Genomic DNA, 22,696 nt, shown 5'->3' on the forward strand with positions numbered 1-22,696 from the left:
CTGATGCTTTGGCAGACTAATTTAATGCATCTTTTCTGATTCTCTCCACCTTACTTATTTATTTTTCCGTTTCAGAATTTAATTGAGGCTCTGTGTGTCTTTCCGACGACATGTACTGTACAGAAAGGAACCCAAGTAGTCTGATTTTGCACATTTTTCAGTCTGAAGGCAGAGCTGGCCAGTTTTTTTCCACATGACCATTCTGTCACAAGTGGTAATAAAAATCTGGACGAGAGATATTTTTACTCGCAGTCCACCCAAGAATAGAGCAGTGGCTTTTTGGTCATTTTGCTGCAACAGGATGAGCGAGAACTTGGATTCAAATTAGGCTTTTGAAGGAGAAACCTGCAAAGAAAACACTTGCTTGTGTTAGATTGAGCAGCGGGGGGAAAATGAAAGTTGAAAAAATAAAAAATCTGGGAAATCTATAAAGCCATCATTTTGACTTTTTAATAAATGTCTAGTCTTTTGTAATATTTTCAAAATGAAGAATGATGTATTTATGAATATAGTGGCACGTTCTGGAGACAGCAAACAATTTCCTATGCTGCCTGGATGCCCTTCGGACAGGGAGTAGAAGGCAGGCGGCTAACGGAGGCTTGACTGAGCTGAAGGCCCTCTGGGCCATGCTCATCCAGGCCTGCAGAGCCCCTCATCCTCATATCCACTCTGCATCACAGTGCAATAACAGCCTTTATTAAAAGTGCATAGCAACAGCATATGTCTATACAACTTACTTTCAGATTGCCCATAATGTGGCATGTAGAAAGGGTCTGGTGGTTAGGGGCTACAATATCCTGTTTCTGAAAAGGTTTACTTTGCATTTTAACAAGCCTGAATACAGCTGGACATTCCAGAAACAGCTACCGTCTGTTTTGCTCTTGCCTGTGGGGAGCAAACGCTCAGACTATGGACCTTGCATGCCATCAAAGCGTGGCCTGGCTCACCTCTCATTTTACCTGGCTTTCACAGCCATGGGTCATGCAGATAGAATTGTGGCAAGGAGGGAAAAAAGCCCTGTTCATTTGTTGGAAAGTAGATAACAATCTGAAAATAAATCTAAAATGTCATTATGATCCATGGAGAATGTTAGATGTGATACAGGTGTAAGTAAATGCTACAGAATGTGCTATTACTAAGGGCTTCATCTCTTGGCAAAAATATACAACTGTTCCCAACGGCTATGTTGAAACCGTGACCATCATGCTTCATCATGCTAGGATGACTTCAAAGTGCAGCAATAAGAAAAGGTTTGTCCAGTTTAGCCAAACCATACTGCGTATGAAAAAAAAGCAGTTTTTCCATGTGTCTTGAAATTGATCAATGATATTTGGGAGCAAGACATATGTGCAGGTGATGTGCTTTTTGCCAGAAAATGTCAAATATGCATTCTGCAGTAAGAGTTACGCAGAGATAAACTGGCAAAATGCCTTACCTATAAATGTTTTCTTTTACATAAAAATAAAACAATTTTTCTGTATTTGTAAAGGACATTTCGCAAATACTGCTCAAACACAATGTAATGTTCGAAATGTGCAATAGTAAGGTCTCCTGCTTCAGAATCTTTTAACTTCATGCGCTCGTGAATGTTTGAACCGGTGTCCAGTCTCCCTGACAAGTAGAACACAGACACTCAACCTGTCACCGCTGCTGGTATGCTAGAACCGCCCCAGACGCTCAAACACACTCGTCTGTTAAAGGGGACAGTTGGTTTAATGTATGTGGTCAACTTGCAAATGGCAAATGTAATACTCAAAAGGGTTTTAGCTCCGAATGAGTTACAGTGGGGACAACAAACAGCATTACATGCAATAAATATGAAATAAAGCTATTTTTATGAAAAAATAGGAATATAAAAAAATAATGTAAAGGATTTTGAAAGTAAAATCATTAGTTGCTATTTGTATTATCTAAGAGATGGACAACAGACAAATGAACATCTATTTATTTTACTGATTTTGATCACTATAGGACATTTTTTTCCTCATCAGATGTTTGAGATGTATTTTTCTAAATTTTCTTTGAATGCACCATTTATTGAAACCATGGATCAACTACTACTTATAAGCAAAAAGCATGAACTAAATGTTAAAAGTAAGTTGTACTCAGTGGGGGGTAAAGTTGATTTTAATTCCTGTTAAAGCCAGGAATTAAACAACTGACTAACTCCTTAGTAGATAATTTTTCTAACACGTAGCCACAGCCACTGAAGAGTAGCTTTTATGAGTTCTTAATGTAAGTCTAAAATCTTAAATTTACTCTTGGTAAATAGCGTATACTTATATAGCGCCTTTCTTCCTACAAGGACAAAGCGCTTTACAGTCACGGACCCATTCACCCAGTCACACACACATTCACACACACAGTCACACACTGGTGGTCGCTCCGCTGCCAAACACAGGCGCCCGCCTACCACCAGAGGCAAGGTGGGGTTCAGTGTCTTGCCCAAGGACACTTCGACTCATGGGCGTGCAAGGCGGGAATCGAACCTGCAACCTTACGATCATGGGACGACCGCCCTACCGCTGCACCACGGCCGTCTTCTATTTTAGCATCTCTGAAAGTCATGCACTTCTAAAGAGATAACCTAGGACACAATAAAAAGAAAATCTCTCCACAAGCTAAGATAGACGGTGCACACATAAAATCTAAATGTTGATGAACAAAAAAAAGGCAGTTAAATAATATTACTCAAGAGTTTTGAGATGTGTGCTGAATGTGCTCTCAAGTTGCAATCGCATGCTTCACTGCAGTTGGCTAAAATTTGTCTGCAAATACATGTTTCTGTTGTCATTGCGAGAGTCAAAAACAGATCTTAAATGAGGCATAATCTGCAATAGAAAGAGGATGATTCGAGTGCGTCATCCAACCCAATAAAACCAGCTGTTAAAAACAGAGGTGTAAGCCAACAACCAAAAAAGGCGTAGTGTGACGGTCTCATACGTAATTTGACAAAACATGTCATGCACTTCTCACAGAGAACTTCAGTCTCATCTAGTGAAAAATAAGCCTAATATACTGCCTTCAATGAGAGCTTCAGTCCTTGTTGTGATGTAATGCATTGTATGAATCTAAAATATTAGCGCTAATATGTTTTATTGAAGCATCTTTCCATGTTTGTGTCTATTGTTCCACTTTTGCTCAAGAATTATGCATGAAAATAGGAGGGAGATGTGTGGGGAGGGATGACAAACGCCTTTGTTGTCAGAACAGGCCTCGCTATTAGGTGTGTGACCCTGAAAGTGCACCCCTTTTAGCGCAACAAGCAATAGATCTAATATTGGATACCACTTTTATGCAGTAATTTGTATGCATCCTTTTGTCTCATTTCCATTTAATAATGAACATGTCTCCCTAGCCCAGGTTTTATAACTGGTTATTAAAAGTATTACAGATCTAAACTGGACATTTAGGTTTCATCAGAAGCAGTCACAAAGCAGTAAATAAAGATGCAGTATAATCACAGCACTCGTCCTGCTTAAGAATGTAGACCTCTGCATCCTCACGGACAGGAGACGTCATTGGCTGATCAGGTGGCTTTAGTCTCGGCCTTCTTCCTCCCGTCTTCCTAAACTCACAGATAGGGATTTCCTCCTGCAAGGAGAGTCCAGCCACCGTAGCCCAGCGATCAAGAGCCTGCTATCTGTGTCTGAGGGAGATTTACTGAGCTAGCACGAGCTAATCCACACTGACAGCCACGTTAGTTCTCCATCTCCGCTTCCTTAATACACAAACATAAACCTGCACGCATGTCCCACTCCTAAAAATAACATTTGTTGTCCAAAATTTAAAAAAGCCCCCTTATTTCATTCTTTTAAAATCTGCTTTCTCCCTTTTCTGTGAGCAGTCACAAGACAACAACTCCAACAAAATGATCTTCACCCTTCAGCAACATCTCACTTTGCCCTTTTTTGCAGTCATGATCTCATTCTCTTCTCAACTCAAAACCTAACTTTAAGCAATTTTAACCTGCATTTTGGACCAGCATTTGTCAGCAGCCACCATCAGCTGCTCCACACATGACTTCACCTGATCTCTTGGAAATTTTAATCTCACATTTATCAGCCTGTCAGTCTCACTGTCCTCAAAGTGATATATCCCTTTTTATCGTTTGCTTTCTTTTTTATTGCAGTAATTACCTGCTAAAATAAAGTGGCATTTTGAACACAGAAGCCGACATTTGGTGAAGCCTAAGCTGGATTTTATTCTGTCATCTCTGCACACAGAACAGCTGTGAGAGGATGGGGTCCCTTTAAGGCTTCCTTTGTTTCCCCACAGATGAAGGGTTAAAGGAAAAAAATAATGGAGGTGGAGCCACAGAGCAAGATGCCTAAGCAGCACATTTATAGTAAGAGCAAGAATTAAAACAATGCAGGTCTTTGCTCCCCCTGTTAGTCTAATTAAAAAGAAATCTAATTCTTGCTGCCCTTGCTCTCCTTGGATCTGGAGCCCAGAGGAGATTTGCAGCACCAAATCCCTGCAGTCTATATTTGCTGCCTCCTCATAAAGAATGTTGATATGCAAAGTTGTGAAAACTGGAGCATCCTTAAGCTGTCATGAGCCAAAACATGAATCCTAACAATCACTTCATGACATGTAAAGGTTGAGATGCAAAAAGGGCTTTGAGTCATTTTTTTCCCTCTCCACTTGGCAAACATGAAATTTTTTTTAATTATTTACTTTTGACTATCTTTTAAAGACAAAACATTATTGTCTGTCTTCTGATGAAAATCCACAGTGGGATGTGGGCCAAGCAGAAAGACCGACAGGGAGACGTTTTCAAGATCACAGCAGAAGGCAGGAAAATTACTGTTCTGGTGACCCAGAAATCCAGGGGCAGCTTTGTTTAACGAATCAAGGAGTGTTTTACCACTTTAGTAAGTGGATTAAAACCACAAGAAAAGAGCATTTTGCCACAGGAATGCCACAAAGGAGAAAATAAAATATTACAATGAGAAGGTTCTGTTAAACCCCAGTTAAGCGGGTGAGGTGACGAGGTGGGCCTGCCCTGCTGATGCAATCGGACTGTGAGAAAGAAGGAGTAAGACATTTTACATGAAGATCATTGCTGTGAATGTTTCAGTGAGATAGTTGATCGTTAAAAAAAGAAGATGCAAAAAAGGTGCATTTGAAAAGTCTTTGCTAAAATAATGTGTTCCTGAACTTGTGGGAGATCGAAAAGATTTAAAGGTATCTGATTGGATTAAAAAATGTAATTGCAAGTGATAACTTTTACAGAGTATGTATAGAAGAGTTATGAAAACAGGCATCAACGCTAATCTAAGTGATCAAGCTTCTTTGTTAAAGAGCGCTCTCATATGACATTCAAATCACATGAAATATTTTGTGGGAAACCAAGGCTCTTTTGTGAGAGGTTAATGCAATTTGAGGAAACTCTGCAAATCATTAAGTGCAGTGTGTGTGTGTGTGTGTGTGTAATGACACTACTTACACACAATTCCCAAGTCAAAGCTTGGGTCCTGGCACCAACATGGGCATGCAACTCATGAAAGGTTAAAGAAAAATGGTTCTCAAACAAGGTTTCACCTAAAACTGAGAAACACTCATCTATTTTCAAACAGCCCACGTCTTCCTCTCTGGAAACAAAAAGTAAATTCCCAACCCCCCAAACCCTTTTAATCTAAATGGCCCTTCCTCTTGCCTTTGCATGTTCGCTTGTCCACTACACTGTAGTCATTAACATATTTGGAGTGCAGCGAGCAGAAAGCTTAATTGTCCCTAATTGCTCAGCTAAATATGTTCTCTAATGATTTGCTTCAGATCTGTGACTGCCTTTTGCGCAATTTCCCGGCCGCTGGCTTCATTATCCCTGCCTCCTTGGAACAAAGCGTCTTCACAAGCGAGCCCTTTTTTTCTCCTACATAACACAGACAGTGAGTATGTGTGTGAGGGAAGTAATGGTTCCCTCTTGGAGGAACGCACAATAGAAGCCCTTTGTCAGGGCATAAGAGTTAAAGTGATTAGAAAACCAAATCTCTATTAAGGAAGAGTGTTAATTGACCACAGCTCACTCTTCCTAATCAGTACATAATAAATGGATGGAGGAGGAAGTTTGTTTCAGCCATGGCTATGTTTTGGTGTTTTTGTTACTGTAGCAGCTGGTTGTGTTGTGCAGCTCCTCCCTCTCAGGCATTAATGCTCACCATCCATGTGTCTTTCAAAGGCTAAAAGCTGCAGCTTCCATTAACAGGGGCATCTGTCTTTGTAAGAAAACACTGGGCAAAACAACTTTCATTTGACCTAAAACAAATTTCTTACGGAGTGTATTTCTTCAAATACGGTAGCTTGACATAAAGCAAAAGAAACACTTAATAGTGTGCATGAATAGAAATAGTACAGAAAACAAAACAAAAACAAAAATGAAATAGAAGAAAATTGATGGCAAAAACAAAACCTTAGGAAAATGTGTGTTTTTGGAGCTGGAACAAATTAATTACTGGTAAAAATAAATAAATCCGTCTGACAGCAAACACAAAATATTGTTATAAACTACCATAATAGCCAGTTGTATTGAAGCAAAGTGAATGTTTATGTGGAGAACTAAAGAAAGGATTCCCATTCACCGATGGGTGTCCTTTCTGTGTGGAGTTTGCATGTTCTCCCCGCGCATGCGTGGGTTTTCTCCGGGGATTCCGGCTTCCACCCACAGTCCAAAAACATACTTTATAGGTTAATTGGTGACTCTAAATTGTTCCTAGGTGTAAATGTGAGAGTGCATGGGTGTTATTGTGGCCCTGCATCAGATTAGCAACCTGTCCAGGATGTCCCCTGCCTTCGCCCATGAGTGGCCAGGATAGGCTCCGGCAGCCCAGTGACCCCAAAAGGGACAAAAGTGGGTTTAGAGGATGAATGAAAAATAAAACAAAAGGAAAAATTGAAAGTCACACACACACATATAAGGAGCTGCAGGGGCATCTTCTGACCTGTATCTGAGGAAGGGCATTTGCGAATGGTAAAGATGGAACTGAGATCCTCTTCCTCCTCTGGAAGGCCTTTCTGCAGACGCTGAAGCTTCCTGAGACTCTCACTGCGTTGGTGCTTCATGGAGCGCACATGCTGGATGAGGTTGAGCTTGGCCTTGGTTGAGTAGTTGCAGAGCACGCAATGGTAGTAGCAGGCATCGCCCTCCACTGCGTTTTCGTGCTGCTGCAGGTGCTGTGAGGGGGGAAGAAGCCAAGGAGAAGGGAACACGGAGAAAGAGAGAAAAGTTATTGTAGATGGCAGATAGCTGGCTAGGCACCACCGACTCACTTTCACTCACACAGTTGGCAAATGAACAAATCAATTCCCAATCACAGTCCTGTTGTTTAACATCCAAATCTCTTCCACTTCAGGACAACTGTTTGGACTGCACACTTGTCTGCGTGAGTGTCTGTATCAGTGGACTAACAGGACAGGAGAGGCCAGGGAGGCACGTAAATCTCAGGGGCCCCAGGAAGGGCAAGAATCACATCAGCCATCCTTCAGAAACTGCAGGTCTGCGGCTTCACAGACGGAAGGAAGCATTGATCCCCTTCACTCAACAGAAGCGTCCCGCTTCTGAAAAGGAAACTCCAAACATCTGCCTGTTTCACGCATGGGATACTAAATATTGATCATTGTGAGATAAATCCTGGCTCTCATGGAGAGAAAGAGGCAAAGCCAGCCTGTGGCGAGACGGTAAGGGGACTGAGTGCATTCTCAGGGAAAATGGAGCATTCCTGAACAGACAGACAACCTTTGGAGGACAGGAAATCAGCAACAGTATTGACCCGTCAACATCACCGCAGCTTCCTCCCAAAGTCAACGGCATGCCAAGCTCAGCCTTCAGTACTACCATTTGGACGTCACATCATGCATAAGACCCTGTTGTGACACCGTGTCACCACAACCTCTAGTCACACCACCAAGCTCCAGCCTAATTACCTCCTGCATGGCTCAATCAATGATGTAAGGCCAACACAATATTGCTTGGCCTGGTGTGAGCACCACTTATTGACCATTTTCCTAAAGCCTCACATTGACGCACATGTATAATAAAAGCTCCACACTCTGTATGGCCACTTGTATCACGCCTGCAAGTTGCTACTCTAATGTCAAACTGCAGCCTAACTGTGGATTTCTGTGGTTAAAATCAATGCAGATCACTAAAAGTTTTCTGCTTTACTCCAACATGTCCTGCCCCTGCATGTAACACAGAGAATGAGTGAAAAAGTCAATGCTAAAATAAAAAATGTAAGCATTTTATTTGAATATAAAGCTTTCATTGAAAGTATTAGGTATGTATGTGAAAATATAGAAACATAATAAAATCTTTCAAATCAACGAAACCCCTGTTTTATTTATTTAACTTTTAACATAAGAACATGAGAAAAATATTACGAGAAATTTCACACAGTTTTCACTGGCCAAATATTTAAAGGATTAAGAGTTATACATTTAAACACATTACATCAAAATTTAAGTGTTGACACCATGGCAAAAAAAAAAAAAAAAAACTCATAATAATATTATTCCACCCTAAAATGCTTTTGTCCCTTTGTCCTAATGTTTAATTTTCTTGGAATATTGTAATATTGCCTTGGGCTTTTTTGAGCTATTGTGTTTTATTCTCTTTCACATTTTTCACTTCTACACCTAAAATGTGCATTAAGACACTGCTTCCAAGAAAAGGAATAGGAGATTTTTTCACTTCTTTTTTTTCTTCTTTCTTGTGAGCCCCACAGCTCAGTGTAATAGAGTTATTAGGTGATTGTAAAAAGCTCTGTGTGCTCTCCTTTCTCGCCTCATTTTAAGCCGTCCATGATGTCATGAATAGGTGTTCCTGGATGTAGTGGGGGGGGGGCTTCTCCTTCCTCTCTGTGCACAAATATTGCATCAGATTTAAGATATAGAGAAACCTGAGAGACAGATTTAGTTATAGATGACAGCAAATCAATCAGATCGCTTTCAGTAAGATCAGATGTCTTAAATTTAAAAAGAAAAAAAGGGGAGGGGAAAGGAGTTGCGGCCACAAATGACTTAAGGCTCCAAAAATCTGCAAGAAGACAGGTTTTAAAAAATGACAGCACCTGACTGAAACTTCAAAGCTGGCCTCATGAGGTAAATAAAAGAAAGAAAAAAAATTCTTGGGAGTTTTATAGTTTCCCATAAAAAGCACGGACTTTATATAGAAGTGAACCTGAGACTGGCTGCCCCAGAATTGACCATAATTCACTATAAAACTGACTTGCCGAGGAGAGCCTCTACCGGGCCAAAAACGGCTGCCCCAGTGCTTGTTGCTCCGTCTACAAAGTCAAACGGTTACACCTGTAAAACAGCACGTTCACCATCTTGGCACTGGACTTGACCCAAAGCATTCTGGGGGCATGTTGGAGTCAGAAAAAGCAGGAGAACATCCATGTAGTGTAAAGTGACTCCTACTCATTAAACCTATTGAAATTAAAAGCTGAGGCCCATTTTCATTGTAAAAGAAAAACACAGAGGACAACTGTACAGTGTGATCATTACAAACTTTCTCAAGCATTAAATCCCATTGACTTGCTGGAATTTTCAATGACATTTTCTGAGGATTATATCTTAAAACGCAAACACAGATTGAGCCCAGCACTCCCCTGAGCCTGCTCATTTTCTGCTTCACACACACATGCATGGAGGCTTTGATTGTGAAACATAATAATGCATGAGACAGTGTTTGTGTCTGTTTCCTATGAACCTGGTTGATAAATCACCTCCAACTGGAGTGTAGGAATTTGGTGGCTTAATGAAAAAGTCATGTTGGACTAGCAGGAGCTGGTTTGCCTGGCTCTGGGGTATCTAAACACCCTATCAAGGCCCCAATGAGAGAGGAGCTGTGGAGCATAAAGGGGGAAAGCTGACTGGGTCAGCGGCATGGTTTCAATACCACTGAACTGTCTGGGAATTTACAGCAATTACATAGTAGATTCAGCTGAGCAAGGTAATGTGTTTGACTGTATGTAATACAGTGATATGGTCAGCAGCACAGAGATTGGCTGTGTGCATGAGGATATATTTATTTGTGAAGCCAGATAACCAGGTAATTTCATAAAAGATTTACTAATTATAATCTAGTTCATACCAGAATTCCGTCAATTTTATTCAAATGGTGAAATCTGGAAAAAAGAAACCATAAATGAGAGAGCAACTGGAAATTAGCAATGGTTAAATTACGTTTAACAACTTATTTTAATGGCTTTTTAATGTGATTCAATTGTAAGATCCAGCTTGGAAAACTATATATTTTTATAATGGTTTGAAACCACAATTACGTTTTTTTTTCAAGGCGCTATTTTGATGAAGGGCCTCGTCTATTTGCTGTGGAGGCTGAAGCAGTACTCGGTGGTTTTTCAGGAAAAGAGGGACAGGGGTGGTGTGGGAACCACCCATCATATCTCTCACAACTCTAGAGTGCACCCTGCCCCCTGAGTGGGCAACACATGCCTGTATCACTTTCAACGCCCACCCATGGTACATCATACATCTGCATTTCCATCCACTAAAATTTTTAAGTAAGAGTGCACCTTTAACACAAAATATGTAGCTCACCAAGAGGGTCCCGCTAACATGAGGTGGAGTTAAGCATCGCTGAGAACGTGCGACCACAATATTGCCAAAAAGAACATTAGACATTTATAAACAAAAACCGACAAACACACACAGGAATGGGCTATTATGAAAAGACCTTAATTTCCACCATTAAAATTGGCAATGCTGTTAATACAAAAATAATGCATTAAACAGATGACTATCTGTGAGCCAAATAGCTATCCAAACTCCCTCTGTGAGAAACAGCAAGTGTTGTCTCACTAATTTTAGTCACTAAAAGCTATTTTATGTGTGTGTTTGCATCTTTGTTTGTGCAGCATGGGTTTGAAAGCCAACATTTCCAGCTGAAAGCATGCAATGCAAAAGAAACAGACAGATCTGTGTGAAGATGATGGAGAGGTGAGACTAAAACTACGTCCAGCTGCCCTCAGCAACACACATTGAAGCAGCCACTTCTAATGAAAAGTCTATGTAAATACGTATTACAGGCTTCCTCATTCAAAACTCACATTCACTCATAGCTACGCAAGATTTTATGTATAACGTTCTAAGTACAAAACCATTGAACCAGGTCGAACTTTGACCAATCATAGAGAGATTTGGTGGTGACATAGGAATCTGGTTTATCTGGTGGACCCAGGCACTGTGACTAGGCCTGACGGCGTCTGCATTAGTTTTTCAAATAAAGATAAACCAAGGCCTCTTTCTGGACATGATTGCAATCCATATCCATAGGATGCTAGCAATAAACCGAACTGTTTAATGCCCAAATCGCAAGATTTGTACAGCTTTGACATTTCGCACCATGCCTCTTCCAACTGTGGGTGGTGGACTGCGCTATTAAACAGTAAATGAAAAAAAAAGAAGAAGAAGCCCCTCCATGCTTGTCCAGTGTGAACACCATGGGCTAAATGAGCATGCAAGAATGCGCATTTAGGACAAAATCATCAGGCAAATGCCCGATGTGTACATAGCTTTAGGCTTTGACTTCCTGGGTTTTAAAGACAATACTCCTGAGTGGAAAAGCATGTGTGAAAAAGTGATCACTTCACTAGTTTATATTTTACTACTTAAATAACATCATAAAAAGAAAATTGCAAAGTTGAAAATGACCCGTGTCTTCATGCAGAGACATTTGTTGGAAATCTGATTCTCATGAATCTGGACTCTGGGATTCCCCTCCAACACCGACAGGATATTTAGCAAAGAACAGCGGTGACTGGAGTAAATAAGTGCCTGCCGTTTCAGCCTGTGATGTTTTGTTTGCCAGCAGTACGAACAACAGCTCCAACCACAAAAGCCCCAATGGGTGCCAAGTGTGGCGGCTGCTTTGAATTAGGCTCTGCAAGTTACAACACGCCTGAAAGTTTGGTTGTGGCTTAAGGGAACTGTGTATTCCAAGCACAGACAGCGTACCTACCGCTTCCTGAACCCTATCTCCTCCCGTGTCCTTTCTTTCCCTTTGCTCTTTAATCCCTGCCACCCCTCTGCTGCATCCTGCCCCTCTGTTACAAAGCCTATAATGTACTTTGTTGCGTTCTCTATTGCTTTACTGCAGAAATGATCCATCACTAGTGGTGAATAAAAACAGGTTGCATATTTGTCTCTGACAGGACTGGGAGACACAAAATGGACCTCTGCGTCTTAAAGAATGGTAGATAGGTAAAGATGGATCACTGTACGTGTCATGAGAGCCCATGACTTAGCATTGACCTAAGGAATGAAGTAGGCTGGGAGGGGTCATGGACATACTTAAAAACGATAGCCCTACAACCGCTCCACACCCACCACTCTTACTTACTTTTACATTAAATAAAGCAATAATTATTGAATTCCGTTTGAATGAGTAAGATGCTAGAAAGTAAACAATGGGAACATAATTGCATATGGAAGGCAATCAATGCAGGCAGTCATTTGGGCCATGTTGATTGTGTAGGTCGCTATATGTGCTCTGTGTGCACAAGTGTGAGTGCTTTTTTTTTTTTTGTGTGCAGCCATTGCAAATCTAAGGTGAGATGAGGGAATGTGTGCTGTGACAAAGATGGGAGTAATACACTCTCCCACATGCACGAAGAAAACCAGAGCTGGGTAATCCCTCCTTCAATAATGACCCAGGGCTCTAAACAATATCTCTCAATCAGCTGATCAATGTGTTCACATAATTCATGTGTGACTCACTGTCTTTGAAAAGGGGAAGAGAGGGAGGATAAGCGAGCAGGCGGTTAAGAGATCAATGCCCTGTGTGGTGATAACGAGCCTGTGCCTATGCCCACAGGAGCCCCACACTGGCGTCCAGGGTCTCTCTCATTAAGAACATTTGGATAAGCATGGCTATACATACATAATGTGCACTTCTAATCATGGCCGGATAAACATTTTTCTCCCCTTTTTAATGAGCAGGGTCCTGCTTTTGTGACACATGGAGATGACTCCAAAACATACAGGAAGTGATGTAAATCCTCACAAAATATACAGTACAGACCAAAAGTTTGGACCTTTGGTCTGTACTGTATATTTTTTATGACAGAAATAGTAAAACAAATTAATGCCATTTTTTTTGGCCTCTTCTTTCAGTGGTCTATTAAGAACTTAACCTCCTGGAGCTTTTATGAAAGCCATGTTGGGAGGAGCTTGGAAAAACTGCGATGCTGGGTGGATGCTGGGTGACTTACGAAAAAAATGGTTACAGCCACTATATGACATGTGTTACACCATCTGGAAAACAAGTGGGACAAATCTGGACCTGCCTTGGTCCTTTACTATTTTATCCAGAATACACTGTCAACATAACGGCCTCCATTTTAGGCAAGAATGACAATAACTACTTAAACAGGGCTGTGGTAAAGTATACTTTTAACAATTTAATGTGAGCACAGCTGAAGGTGCACAGCAGGGAGGGGTGTTTGGATTTGGAGCATCACGATAAGCGTCTTGTGTTTTCATTATGGTAATGTGACCATCAAAATTGTATTTTAGGCCAATATGAGAAAAAACAACTGCTTTGGGGTTGTAATAAATCCTTCATTTTTAATGGTGTTCATGGCAAGAAGTAAACTGGAAAAACAGTTAAGACGTGCATCTCCTTTCAACACACAATGCGTGAAACAAACTTCTTAGAGAGCTCTATCTCATTTTTTACACTCTTCACAAAGATATCATCTGTTTGAGGACACAAGTAACTAAAAACCACCCCTGAGACCCACTCATCATAAGAATTTTGGGTCAACATGTCTGTGAAAAAAAGTGTTATATTTCTGTTTGGCTAAAGTCTTTTTAATGCTCCCTGGATGGAGTTACAATTTGTGATGCAAACCAAAAAAATGTACAGGTAACGACTTTGCTCAATTAAATGCATCCATCAAATGTACTTTACTCTGGCTTTTGGACGTATGACCTTTATGAACCCTTGAAAGAAATGTAATCAAAAATTTTTTAAATTAGCGCCCCAGAGAACTGTACACAGAAGTATGAATGTACTGCGATGTACTGATAAAGCTGCTTGCAAAATCTAGCTATGTAAAACCTGCAGCATTTACACCCCAGACATGTCTGGGGTTGTAGCATCACCCCTCTTCATCCCTCTTTTACTTAAGGGAAGCTGTGGTTTAGAGGTAGAGCAGTCGACCTGACATTTGCCCTTGTAGTCCATTATAATATGGGAATTTGGTTAGAAACTGGCCTACACATCACTGCCTTTCATTTATGTCTTGCATTTGTCTCCTGTGTTGTACAAAAGAAAAACAAAATCATGCAAGATGGAGACAACAAAAAATGAACTTAGTGGCAGCAGTTGGGAATAAGCCCTCTGAGCCCGGGTAGGGAATGCTGTGACGTGCAAAATGGGAAGGGGTTGGATAAAGATATGAGAAAACAAAACGTGCAATGATTAATGCATTCAGTGAAAATGAAATGCAGAGAAAGAACATTACCCAAACACAATTAGTCAGTGAGAACAAACATTGCAGTCTGCAGAGAACGAAGATTCACAGCTATCTTAGTCTGAGGATGTAGTTTAAATACAGTTAAACTAAAAATGTCTCACTTGGCAATTCAGATAGCCACAAAAAACAGTTATCCAAACTGACCAAAATTGTTGGCTTCTGCAACCTAAAATAAACTTTTTGCTAAAGAAGATAGAATATCCTTTAAGTGGGCCTAAACTCCCTCTCACTTGTCTTTTGGTGCCTTTTTATCTCATGTACCTTCACTTTCACCTTCAACAATGACGCAACAGCAGAGAAAAGAGATAGAATCCACTCCAACCAGACTTGTATTTTCAAGCGTTCACCCCTGGCGTTCTCGGTTTGGTAGTGTAAATATTTCATTAACACTTAATTGGTTGCAGCTTCAGGCTATGCAATAAGGCTGCGATAGCTGTAACACTGTATGTTTTCTGACGATCCCGTATCCTTTTTTTTATGAAAAATTCATACAGACGTGTTTTTGGGCAGAGGGCATTTGAGATCTCAAAAGGGTAAATGTTTAGTTTTTCATGCACTGCCCTCACATAGCCCCGCAAGAGACACCAGCTAATTAAGAACAGTGATGATGTGCTCAGCCAATGTCAATATTTAACCCAGTCTTATTCGGCTATCTTTATTAGCAGGACTGTAAATGAGCAACGTGTCCTTTGAGAGGTCCTTTTCTTAAAATGAAAATTAATGAGAAGGGTTGAGTAGAGGTGAATATACAGAGTAGGTCTACATATGGGCTTATTTGCATAGAATTTGGAGTACCTTGCGGGAGTGAAATGGCTGTTGAGGGTTCTTAAAGCAGTTTAAACACCAAACACCCACCAGCTTCACCTACTAAATCTTCCATAGCTGGCAATTTAAAAGCTGCAACTTCAATAAGCTGAACACTTGATATTTCACTTTAGTGATGGATTATATAACAGACAAGTAAATGACACTTCAGTCAGTACATGAAACTGTTTTCACGAATTGAAAGAAAGAAAAATGCGAAACATATTTTTTATCTTTAATTTGAATTAAAATCATATTGTTGCATGTTTTGATCAGACCAATACACTAAAAAATGATCCTCTATATAGTGGTGCCAAACCCCTTTTTGTGCCAGCTCTAACGCAAAAAAGAATAAAAGCATTACACTTTTTAAAAACTGTTATTACATAGATTTCTTTACAACCGTTCAGTTTACTTATTAGCCAAAAGGGGGGAAAAAAGCTAAACATAAATGCATTTTCTATAAAGAAAAAAAATACTAAAGTGCTCATTGATTGGGATGATCAATTTAGAATCAATACCCCAGGCCCCCCATCATTCCCAGAGCAGCATAATTACTGTTGAAATATAGTTGTCATCACCAAAAATCAAATGAAAACCTGACTAATTATAAGAGACCTTTTTCTTTGGTCCTGCTTGCAAAAAAACATTGAAAGCTGCAAAAAGATTTCATGCTAAATGGTCACTGAAGCCTTTTAAAAAAGTGCAGTGCGCTTGCTTTGGGGACACAGAGAAAATAGAAAAAAACAAATCAACAAAAGAGGATATTTTTAATAATATTTGCAAGGAATTCTCAGATTCACAGTATTTTAAAGAATATTTAACATAAAACCTTTTGCTGACTTATCACACAAGCAGTAGTCAGCTGTTCACACCTGTCACTGCAGCAGCTGAGTTTTGAAAGGACCCTTAAACATGTATAAAGCAGACAAGCGTGACTAGTAAAAAACACATTTTACAAGCTAGCAATGAGGACTAGCTGCCATCACCTGCCACACCACAAATACCCCTCAATCGTGCAAAACATCGCAAACTGTACTTCAAAGACAACTACTTTCCCCTTTCGGTTTATTGATTAGGCCGAGCTCTTGTTCAGTAATTGTGCTGTAAATCAAGCATGGAGAACACTAATCTCAACCCCGGGAGGAAAGTGTTAAAGGTAAAACCTGCTGAAAAGTGCATAATTAAAGTGTGGTGTTCAGCCAGGAGAGAGGATACACTCCTCCCTCCCACATTTCTTGCTCAGTGTCTGCCTGCACAACCAGAGGCAGCACGGAGAGAGGTTGGCAGAGGTGCAATGGGAAGTGTATACAGTTTTAGCCACCACTTGTTCCCTCCCTTACTCTTTTCATTCCCTCTCCCTCTCAGTGCATTCCCAATGAAAGCGCCGGGGGCGCCATGCTTGTAAAGAAACCACAGCCTTTTGAGTGCCTCTTGTATTTACAAACGGAGGCATGTTGGAATCAAAGGCTTTACCACATGACATAACGCATTAAACAGTTGGCAGATTGAGAATTTATATACTGAAGAGATAGAGAGTGGGATAAACAAGAATACTGCCCTTGTTCAGCTAGCTATTCATGCTATGAGAGGCAAACTTACCCAAACCAGAGTACAGTAAAGGAGTCAATTGCAGCAGCTCCCTTCTTTCGCTTGCTTTGTCTCTCTTCTTAATACACAGCTCAGGCTATACTCCAGGTGGAGACAGCTATCACTTTTCCATCAACTTCCTGTTCCTCTTGTCTCTCCGCCCCCATTTTCTCCCCGCTCTCTCACTCCCAGCTGCTTTTTTTCCCCTTATTCTGAACCATTTTTGAAGGATTGCAGGGCTTTGTCTTTTCTCCCTATCTTCACAAATACTCAACTGTGCAGATTTTTTTTCCCCCCTCTCATCATACTTCGGTCTCTTATCCTGCTCCCGGAACAGTTTTTCCCATGTTGATGTTCTGCCTGATCTAACCTCAGTTTTTATTTCACAGTCATCAGCAGGGATCTAAAAATAAATGATAAATGGAATATGATATTTTAAAGGCTTATCTCTTATCTGTTCTTACAGGGGAATAATAAGGTACTTAATCCTGGAGATCCTACTCAAATTGATTAATCAGCACATGCGGACAATCAAATAAAAGATTAATATTCCCCAGTCCTGTGGTCGGACAGTTACCCCTGAAACCATCAGTAATAATTCAGTAACCCTTCCCAGACCACAGGCTGCAGCTAGTCAGCCTCACTCAGCATCAGCTCTCTGATGTTCTGCAGGACTTTGAACTCCCTGCACAGAAACTCATAAACTCCAGGAGTAAAGCTATCTGAAGACAACTCTACTCTCTCTCTCTCTTTAGTTCCAGCCAACTTGATCAGAGTGATCTTGTATACACAATGTTCCAGGAGACCGACCGCAGAGTCGCCTGTGTGTACGGGCTGTTAGCGAAATAAAAACATCCAGATAGTCTCACACTACAGAGCATCAGAAACAAATGCCTGCATGTAGGAAAAAAAATTTTCAAGAAGTTTTTTTTTAAGAATAAAAAACCTATCTTATAATGTAAATTAGGCAGATTGAATGAAAAGTGTCTAACTAGAAGTGTAACAATTCATTCTAACAGCGATTCGATTCCTTTCATAATTTGTGGTTGCTGATATGATTCATAGTCAATATCTGTTCATTTTGAATGATCCAATTCACTGACCTAAAATCAATCCGAGACATCTTTAGCCAAAAATTCCCCCAGTGTGACTCAGAGATAAATACCTGGGTATTGAACAATAAAAGTGGCGTTTTCCAGATTCCTTGTATTTCTTGCATGATAATCAACTATAAAATAAAAATGTGTACAAACAAACGAGTAAACAAGAATTAATGGCAAATTCATTCAAATTTTAGTTTTAGAAATTCAAAGTGTTTCCACACATTGGACTGTAATGATGGCTGGATAATTTTTTGCTGCCATCACATGTGTGTTGTTCGCTGTGATGACACTAGGTCATTTTTACGTTATGGTAAAATAAACCTATTGTGCCTCAATCCAAATGTTATTTACCAAAATTAATCGATTTATTTTATTTTGAAATGATTTTATAATGGCATCGTTCAATTTGATTAACAACTTGCGATCTGGTTGGATTGTAGGAATAGAAATTGATTTACTGTGGTAAACAGAAAATGTAGTTATTGTCAGATGTTGTTTATTTGTTTGGATGATTAAAGTTTAAAAACAAAATTCTACCATTTATTCATCCAAGACCCTCAGTTGCATCAACCATGCACAGCCACCTGAAACTTCCCTGTAGTAGGATTGCCTTATTTGTCAGGTAGTGTTTGTTGCAAGTCTGCCGATAAGGTTGTGTTTTAGTCACCTACAACTCGCCAATTCTGTACTCTACCAGAGCAAAAACTCACATCCTGCTTAAACATAAATGCATAAATGCAGGCTTCCCCACATTAAAACTTCTAGAATCATAACATGACTTGAATGAAAGTTACCTAACTATGGTGGATACACTGCGACTCGTCCCTGCACTAGCATGTTTTAATGTGGCTCCGTAGGATTATGAAAGCCATTTAGAATCCATCTAAGAGGCTGTTGACCTTTTACACAGTGCAGGATGAGGTTAAGTTTCAGCTATAACAGATTTTGATGGCCTTTAACTTGTGTTTGAAACCCTTGCAGGAGCAACTGCTGAGAAAAGTCAGAGTCTTGAAGCTTTGGGAAGTTATTCTGTTTTGGTCAATAAACTCTCTAAATTAAAATTGTTGTTCTGATAGATATGAATATGAAGTGTAAAGTAGCATGATGAAAAGGCCGGACTTTTATGTAAGCGCGATAAAGTTTACTTTGATCTCTTCTCTTGCTCAACTGTTTATGAATTAGCCACACAAATATTTATGAGCAGAACAAGGAAAATGTCTGGTCTGGTTTCCATCTCTGCCCTTCCTCCCTCCCTGTGTAGATGAGGCCACCACAGATGCAAAATGAGCATTGAGGCCCCAGGCCACATCCATCACGTCTTTTCTGTATCCTGCCATTGAGCCATCCCAGTAAAGGCTGACCTTACCAAACCAAGCAACAAAAATTGTGGCATGTTTACTGTGGATGATCCAAAAAAAAAAATACTGCTGTACTAATTGCAGCATGCAACTGAGAGCATGCGTGGAAAAGCGTGCCGTGTAAGCACACACATAAATATATGGCTCTCACTAATGCATTACCAGTTCAGCACTAACAAAGCTCAATAAATTAATATACCCATGCTCTATACAGCAGGAATCTGTCTCTCTTTAGCTCACTTATCTGTTTCTGCTCACAACAAAAACAGCGGAACAGAGCAGAGCTCCTGGATCTATATGCTTTAATTGCTACCCCCTGCCCTGACCTCTGATCCAGATCACTCTGATATACAGCATCTCTATTACATCGGGAAGGAGGAAAATGTTCTTCTAATGACCCTAAATTCAAGCCGCAGGACTAAAACGGGAAGAGATGGTGGACAAAAAAAATAAAATAAAATCATTCATCTCCTTTTTTTGTCCTTCATTTACTTTAGTTTCCCCTTTTTATCTGGAGGTTGACTCCAAAAATGTGGAAGGAGATAGAGCAGAACGAAGTGTCTCCTCTCCTTCTGATGGGGCAATGAACTTTTCGATGAACTAATATATTTTAGCAAAGAGGAAATGACAAATCCCTGGTCCGAACTTAATATCTTTCTAATATCTTTCGAACATCATCGTGACTGCCCCTCAAGTGCACAGAGGGGGTTTACCCATCCAACTTAGGGAAAAAAACAGCTTGTATCTGAACTAGGACAGTACGATGAGCCTGAAATTTAGACTCCAGATAAATCAGGAGGTGACACTGCTTGAGCAAAAAAAGAGACAAAGTGGAAATGCTGTCACATAGTGCAAAAGAAGGCCTGAGCATTTCTGCTCTTGTCCATTGTTCAGGAAAGATGATGAACCATGCCTGAGCGTCTGTGGGCAGGAGTGGGTAGAGATGGGTGGGTGGGGGTAGCGGTGGACTGGCTTGTCGATCGATGCAGTGATTGGCAGTTAATGGCTTTTCCTGTTCTGCCTTGGTAACCCTGGCCTGATGGCTGTTGCATCTGATCAGAAATGGCAGATGGTGTTTGATTTTCGTATATAAACCTCTGACTTTGTGGAGATGGCTTCATCATGTATAATGATTTAAAAGTTAAGCTGAAAACTGGGAATACTCCAACGACAGATCTCTCATTGCTCAAACCTCTTTTTTTTTTTTTTTGGGGTTGGAAGGACTGATCTTTCCTAACCACGTGCACATCCACAGCTTAAAGCCGCATTTTCCTTGAGTAATAAATCATTACAAAATAATTTACAACACATATGCTTTTAGCTATATTCTGTTGTGAAGACATCTCAGTCATGGGCCACATTTTATGACATGCGTACAGGCTTCTTCTTTGAAAAAGTCATGGCTTTGTATGACTCAAAATCCCCCAAGATCAAAGATAATCCTAAATACCAAAAGCTGATACACCAAATTATTCCAGACCTCTTCACCCAACAGTCGGTAATGAGAGCACAATCTAGAAATTGAGCCAGGAAAAAAGGTTGTAAATGGAAGAAAATTAAATGATAAGCTCCATTTGGTGTGTAAGGGAAGATGTTAGAAGAGTACAAACAGCAGGTCCCGAAAATTCAGATTTTTCACACCAATTACATATCCTGATGCATTTTCCTTTACATGGCTTCTTATGTGACCAATTTTAAATTTAAAGGTGTTAGGTCTGTTTGGTCTGTAAAAAAAAAAAAAAAAAAACTAATGGTTTAAAGCATTTATACATTTTCTTTGAGAGAAAAAATTCTCTTAGAATAATAAAAAAAACATGTATGTGTATTCAACCAATGGATTTTAGTCCCACAGGGATGTAAAATGATTAAAGAATTTACTGGTACAATGACAATAAAGACAATTTCAATCCTCAAACGTCAAACGATAAAATGTTTTGCAGAGAGTATTAAGCTTTCTCTGTCAAACCTTTCAGCATGGAATTAAAAAAAATGATTTGAATAATTATTTGCCTTTAAGATCTCACTGTTTTTTGGTTTGGTTTTTTGAAAACTTAAACAGGTCCCAGAGCACAAATCTGCAAAGTCGGTCCTGCTTTTTCAGATTGTTTTTACATGACTGTTTCAATCTAACAAGCATAAATTAAAGAAATTCCAACCTCGTGACAGACCAAAACAATCAATCAGAAGATTTTTAGCGTGAATTATTTAGCAGCAGACGATCATTTAGGGATACTGTTGAAGGAAAATGATAATATATAGAAAAAAGGGCGTGGAGCTGGCAGTGAATCTTGAAATTTGGCAGCTGTGGAGACTTTCTCGTCAGCAGTCAACAAGGGACAGAAATATTCAACTTATACGTCAATTAAAAACATGGTCTCTTCAGCTAAAGAAAGACACTGACAAGAGTGACCAAGATATCAGCCATGTATGAAGTTGGAGAGTACAATAAAGTTGGATAAAGTTATTTAATATCCCTGATTTCCTTTTTTCTTTTTTTTTTCACCCAAGCAAGCCATGGCATTTCACTATTTCACTACCATGTCATTTCCATTTAATCATTTAGACTAGGAATTCCTTTCTATAATGTATTTTCTTTTCATCCTCCCATTTTGTCCCTTTCTTGTATCTTAAAACGAAGGGAATAATGGGAAAACAAGGTGGAGAGTGATTCTTTTCCAAAGGCACTAATAAAAACCACATGACACCCTGGCTTGCACCGCTTAATTACAAAAGGATAAAACCTTTTCTTTTACATCTGGAAAAAACATTGCCTGCATAACATCAGAAGATTTACAGCTCCCAGTTCTGGAGTCCAGCACAAAGCAATTAAGAAAAACATGGATGGACAACCAGAGCCATGAAATGCAGGAAGGGATGGCTATTCTGTCTTGACACCAGAGGTCAGACAGCTTAAAGAAAAAAAATTTCACCCACTCAACTTGTGAATGGATAGTTCAGTCATTTTATTTTGTCTTTCATTTGTCTCAACATTTCAGTGATAAGAAGGACTTTTTATTAAATAAAGAACTTTGTGGGTTTTTTGTGCTAAAAATCTATCCAAAATTAGCTGCTTGAAGAAACGTCTGCCCGCTGCCAACAAAATCCAGGTGAGAAAGAGATCATCTCACATTTATCAGAGAATAATCAAATTGGAAGGTTCCAGGCAACAGGAGTAAAAAAGTGTTAAAGAATGTGGTTGAACGCCTAATTAAATTGTCACGATGTGCAGGGATAGTGCATTAATTAATATCAGTGTTGTAAACAAAGCATGACTTTAAACCATCACCATAACAAATATTTAAAAGAAACCTGTAACATTGTTGGAGAGCACTAA

The 22,696-nt window shown here is 39.8% G+C and overlaps 1 protein-coding gene across 4 annotated transcripts in view; it reads right to left on the reverse strand.

Moving 5' to 3' along the window:
* Positions 1–22,696, reverse strand: part of zfhx3b (zinc finger homeobox 3b) — a 271,937-nt gene that overhangs the window by 46,897 nt on the left and 202,344 nt on the right. For all 4 annotated transcript variants that reach the window (XM_078944478.1, XM_078944477.1, XM_078944479.1 and 1 more), the window contains one exon: positions 6,945–7,176. In XM_078944478.1, coding sequence (XP_078800604.1) covers positions 6,945–7,176 — 232 coding nt within the window. The remainder of the gene's footprint in view (positions 1–6,944; positions 7,177–22,696) is intronic.

This window comes from Oryzias latipes, chromosome 3 (assembly GCF_053564925.1).
Source record: "Oryzias latipes strain Hd-rR chromosome 3, Olatipes_Hd-rR_3.1".
NCBI classification, from domain to species: Eukaryota; Metazoa; Chordata; class Actinopteri; order Beloniformes; family Adrianichthyidae; genus Oryzias; species Oryzias latipes.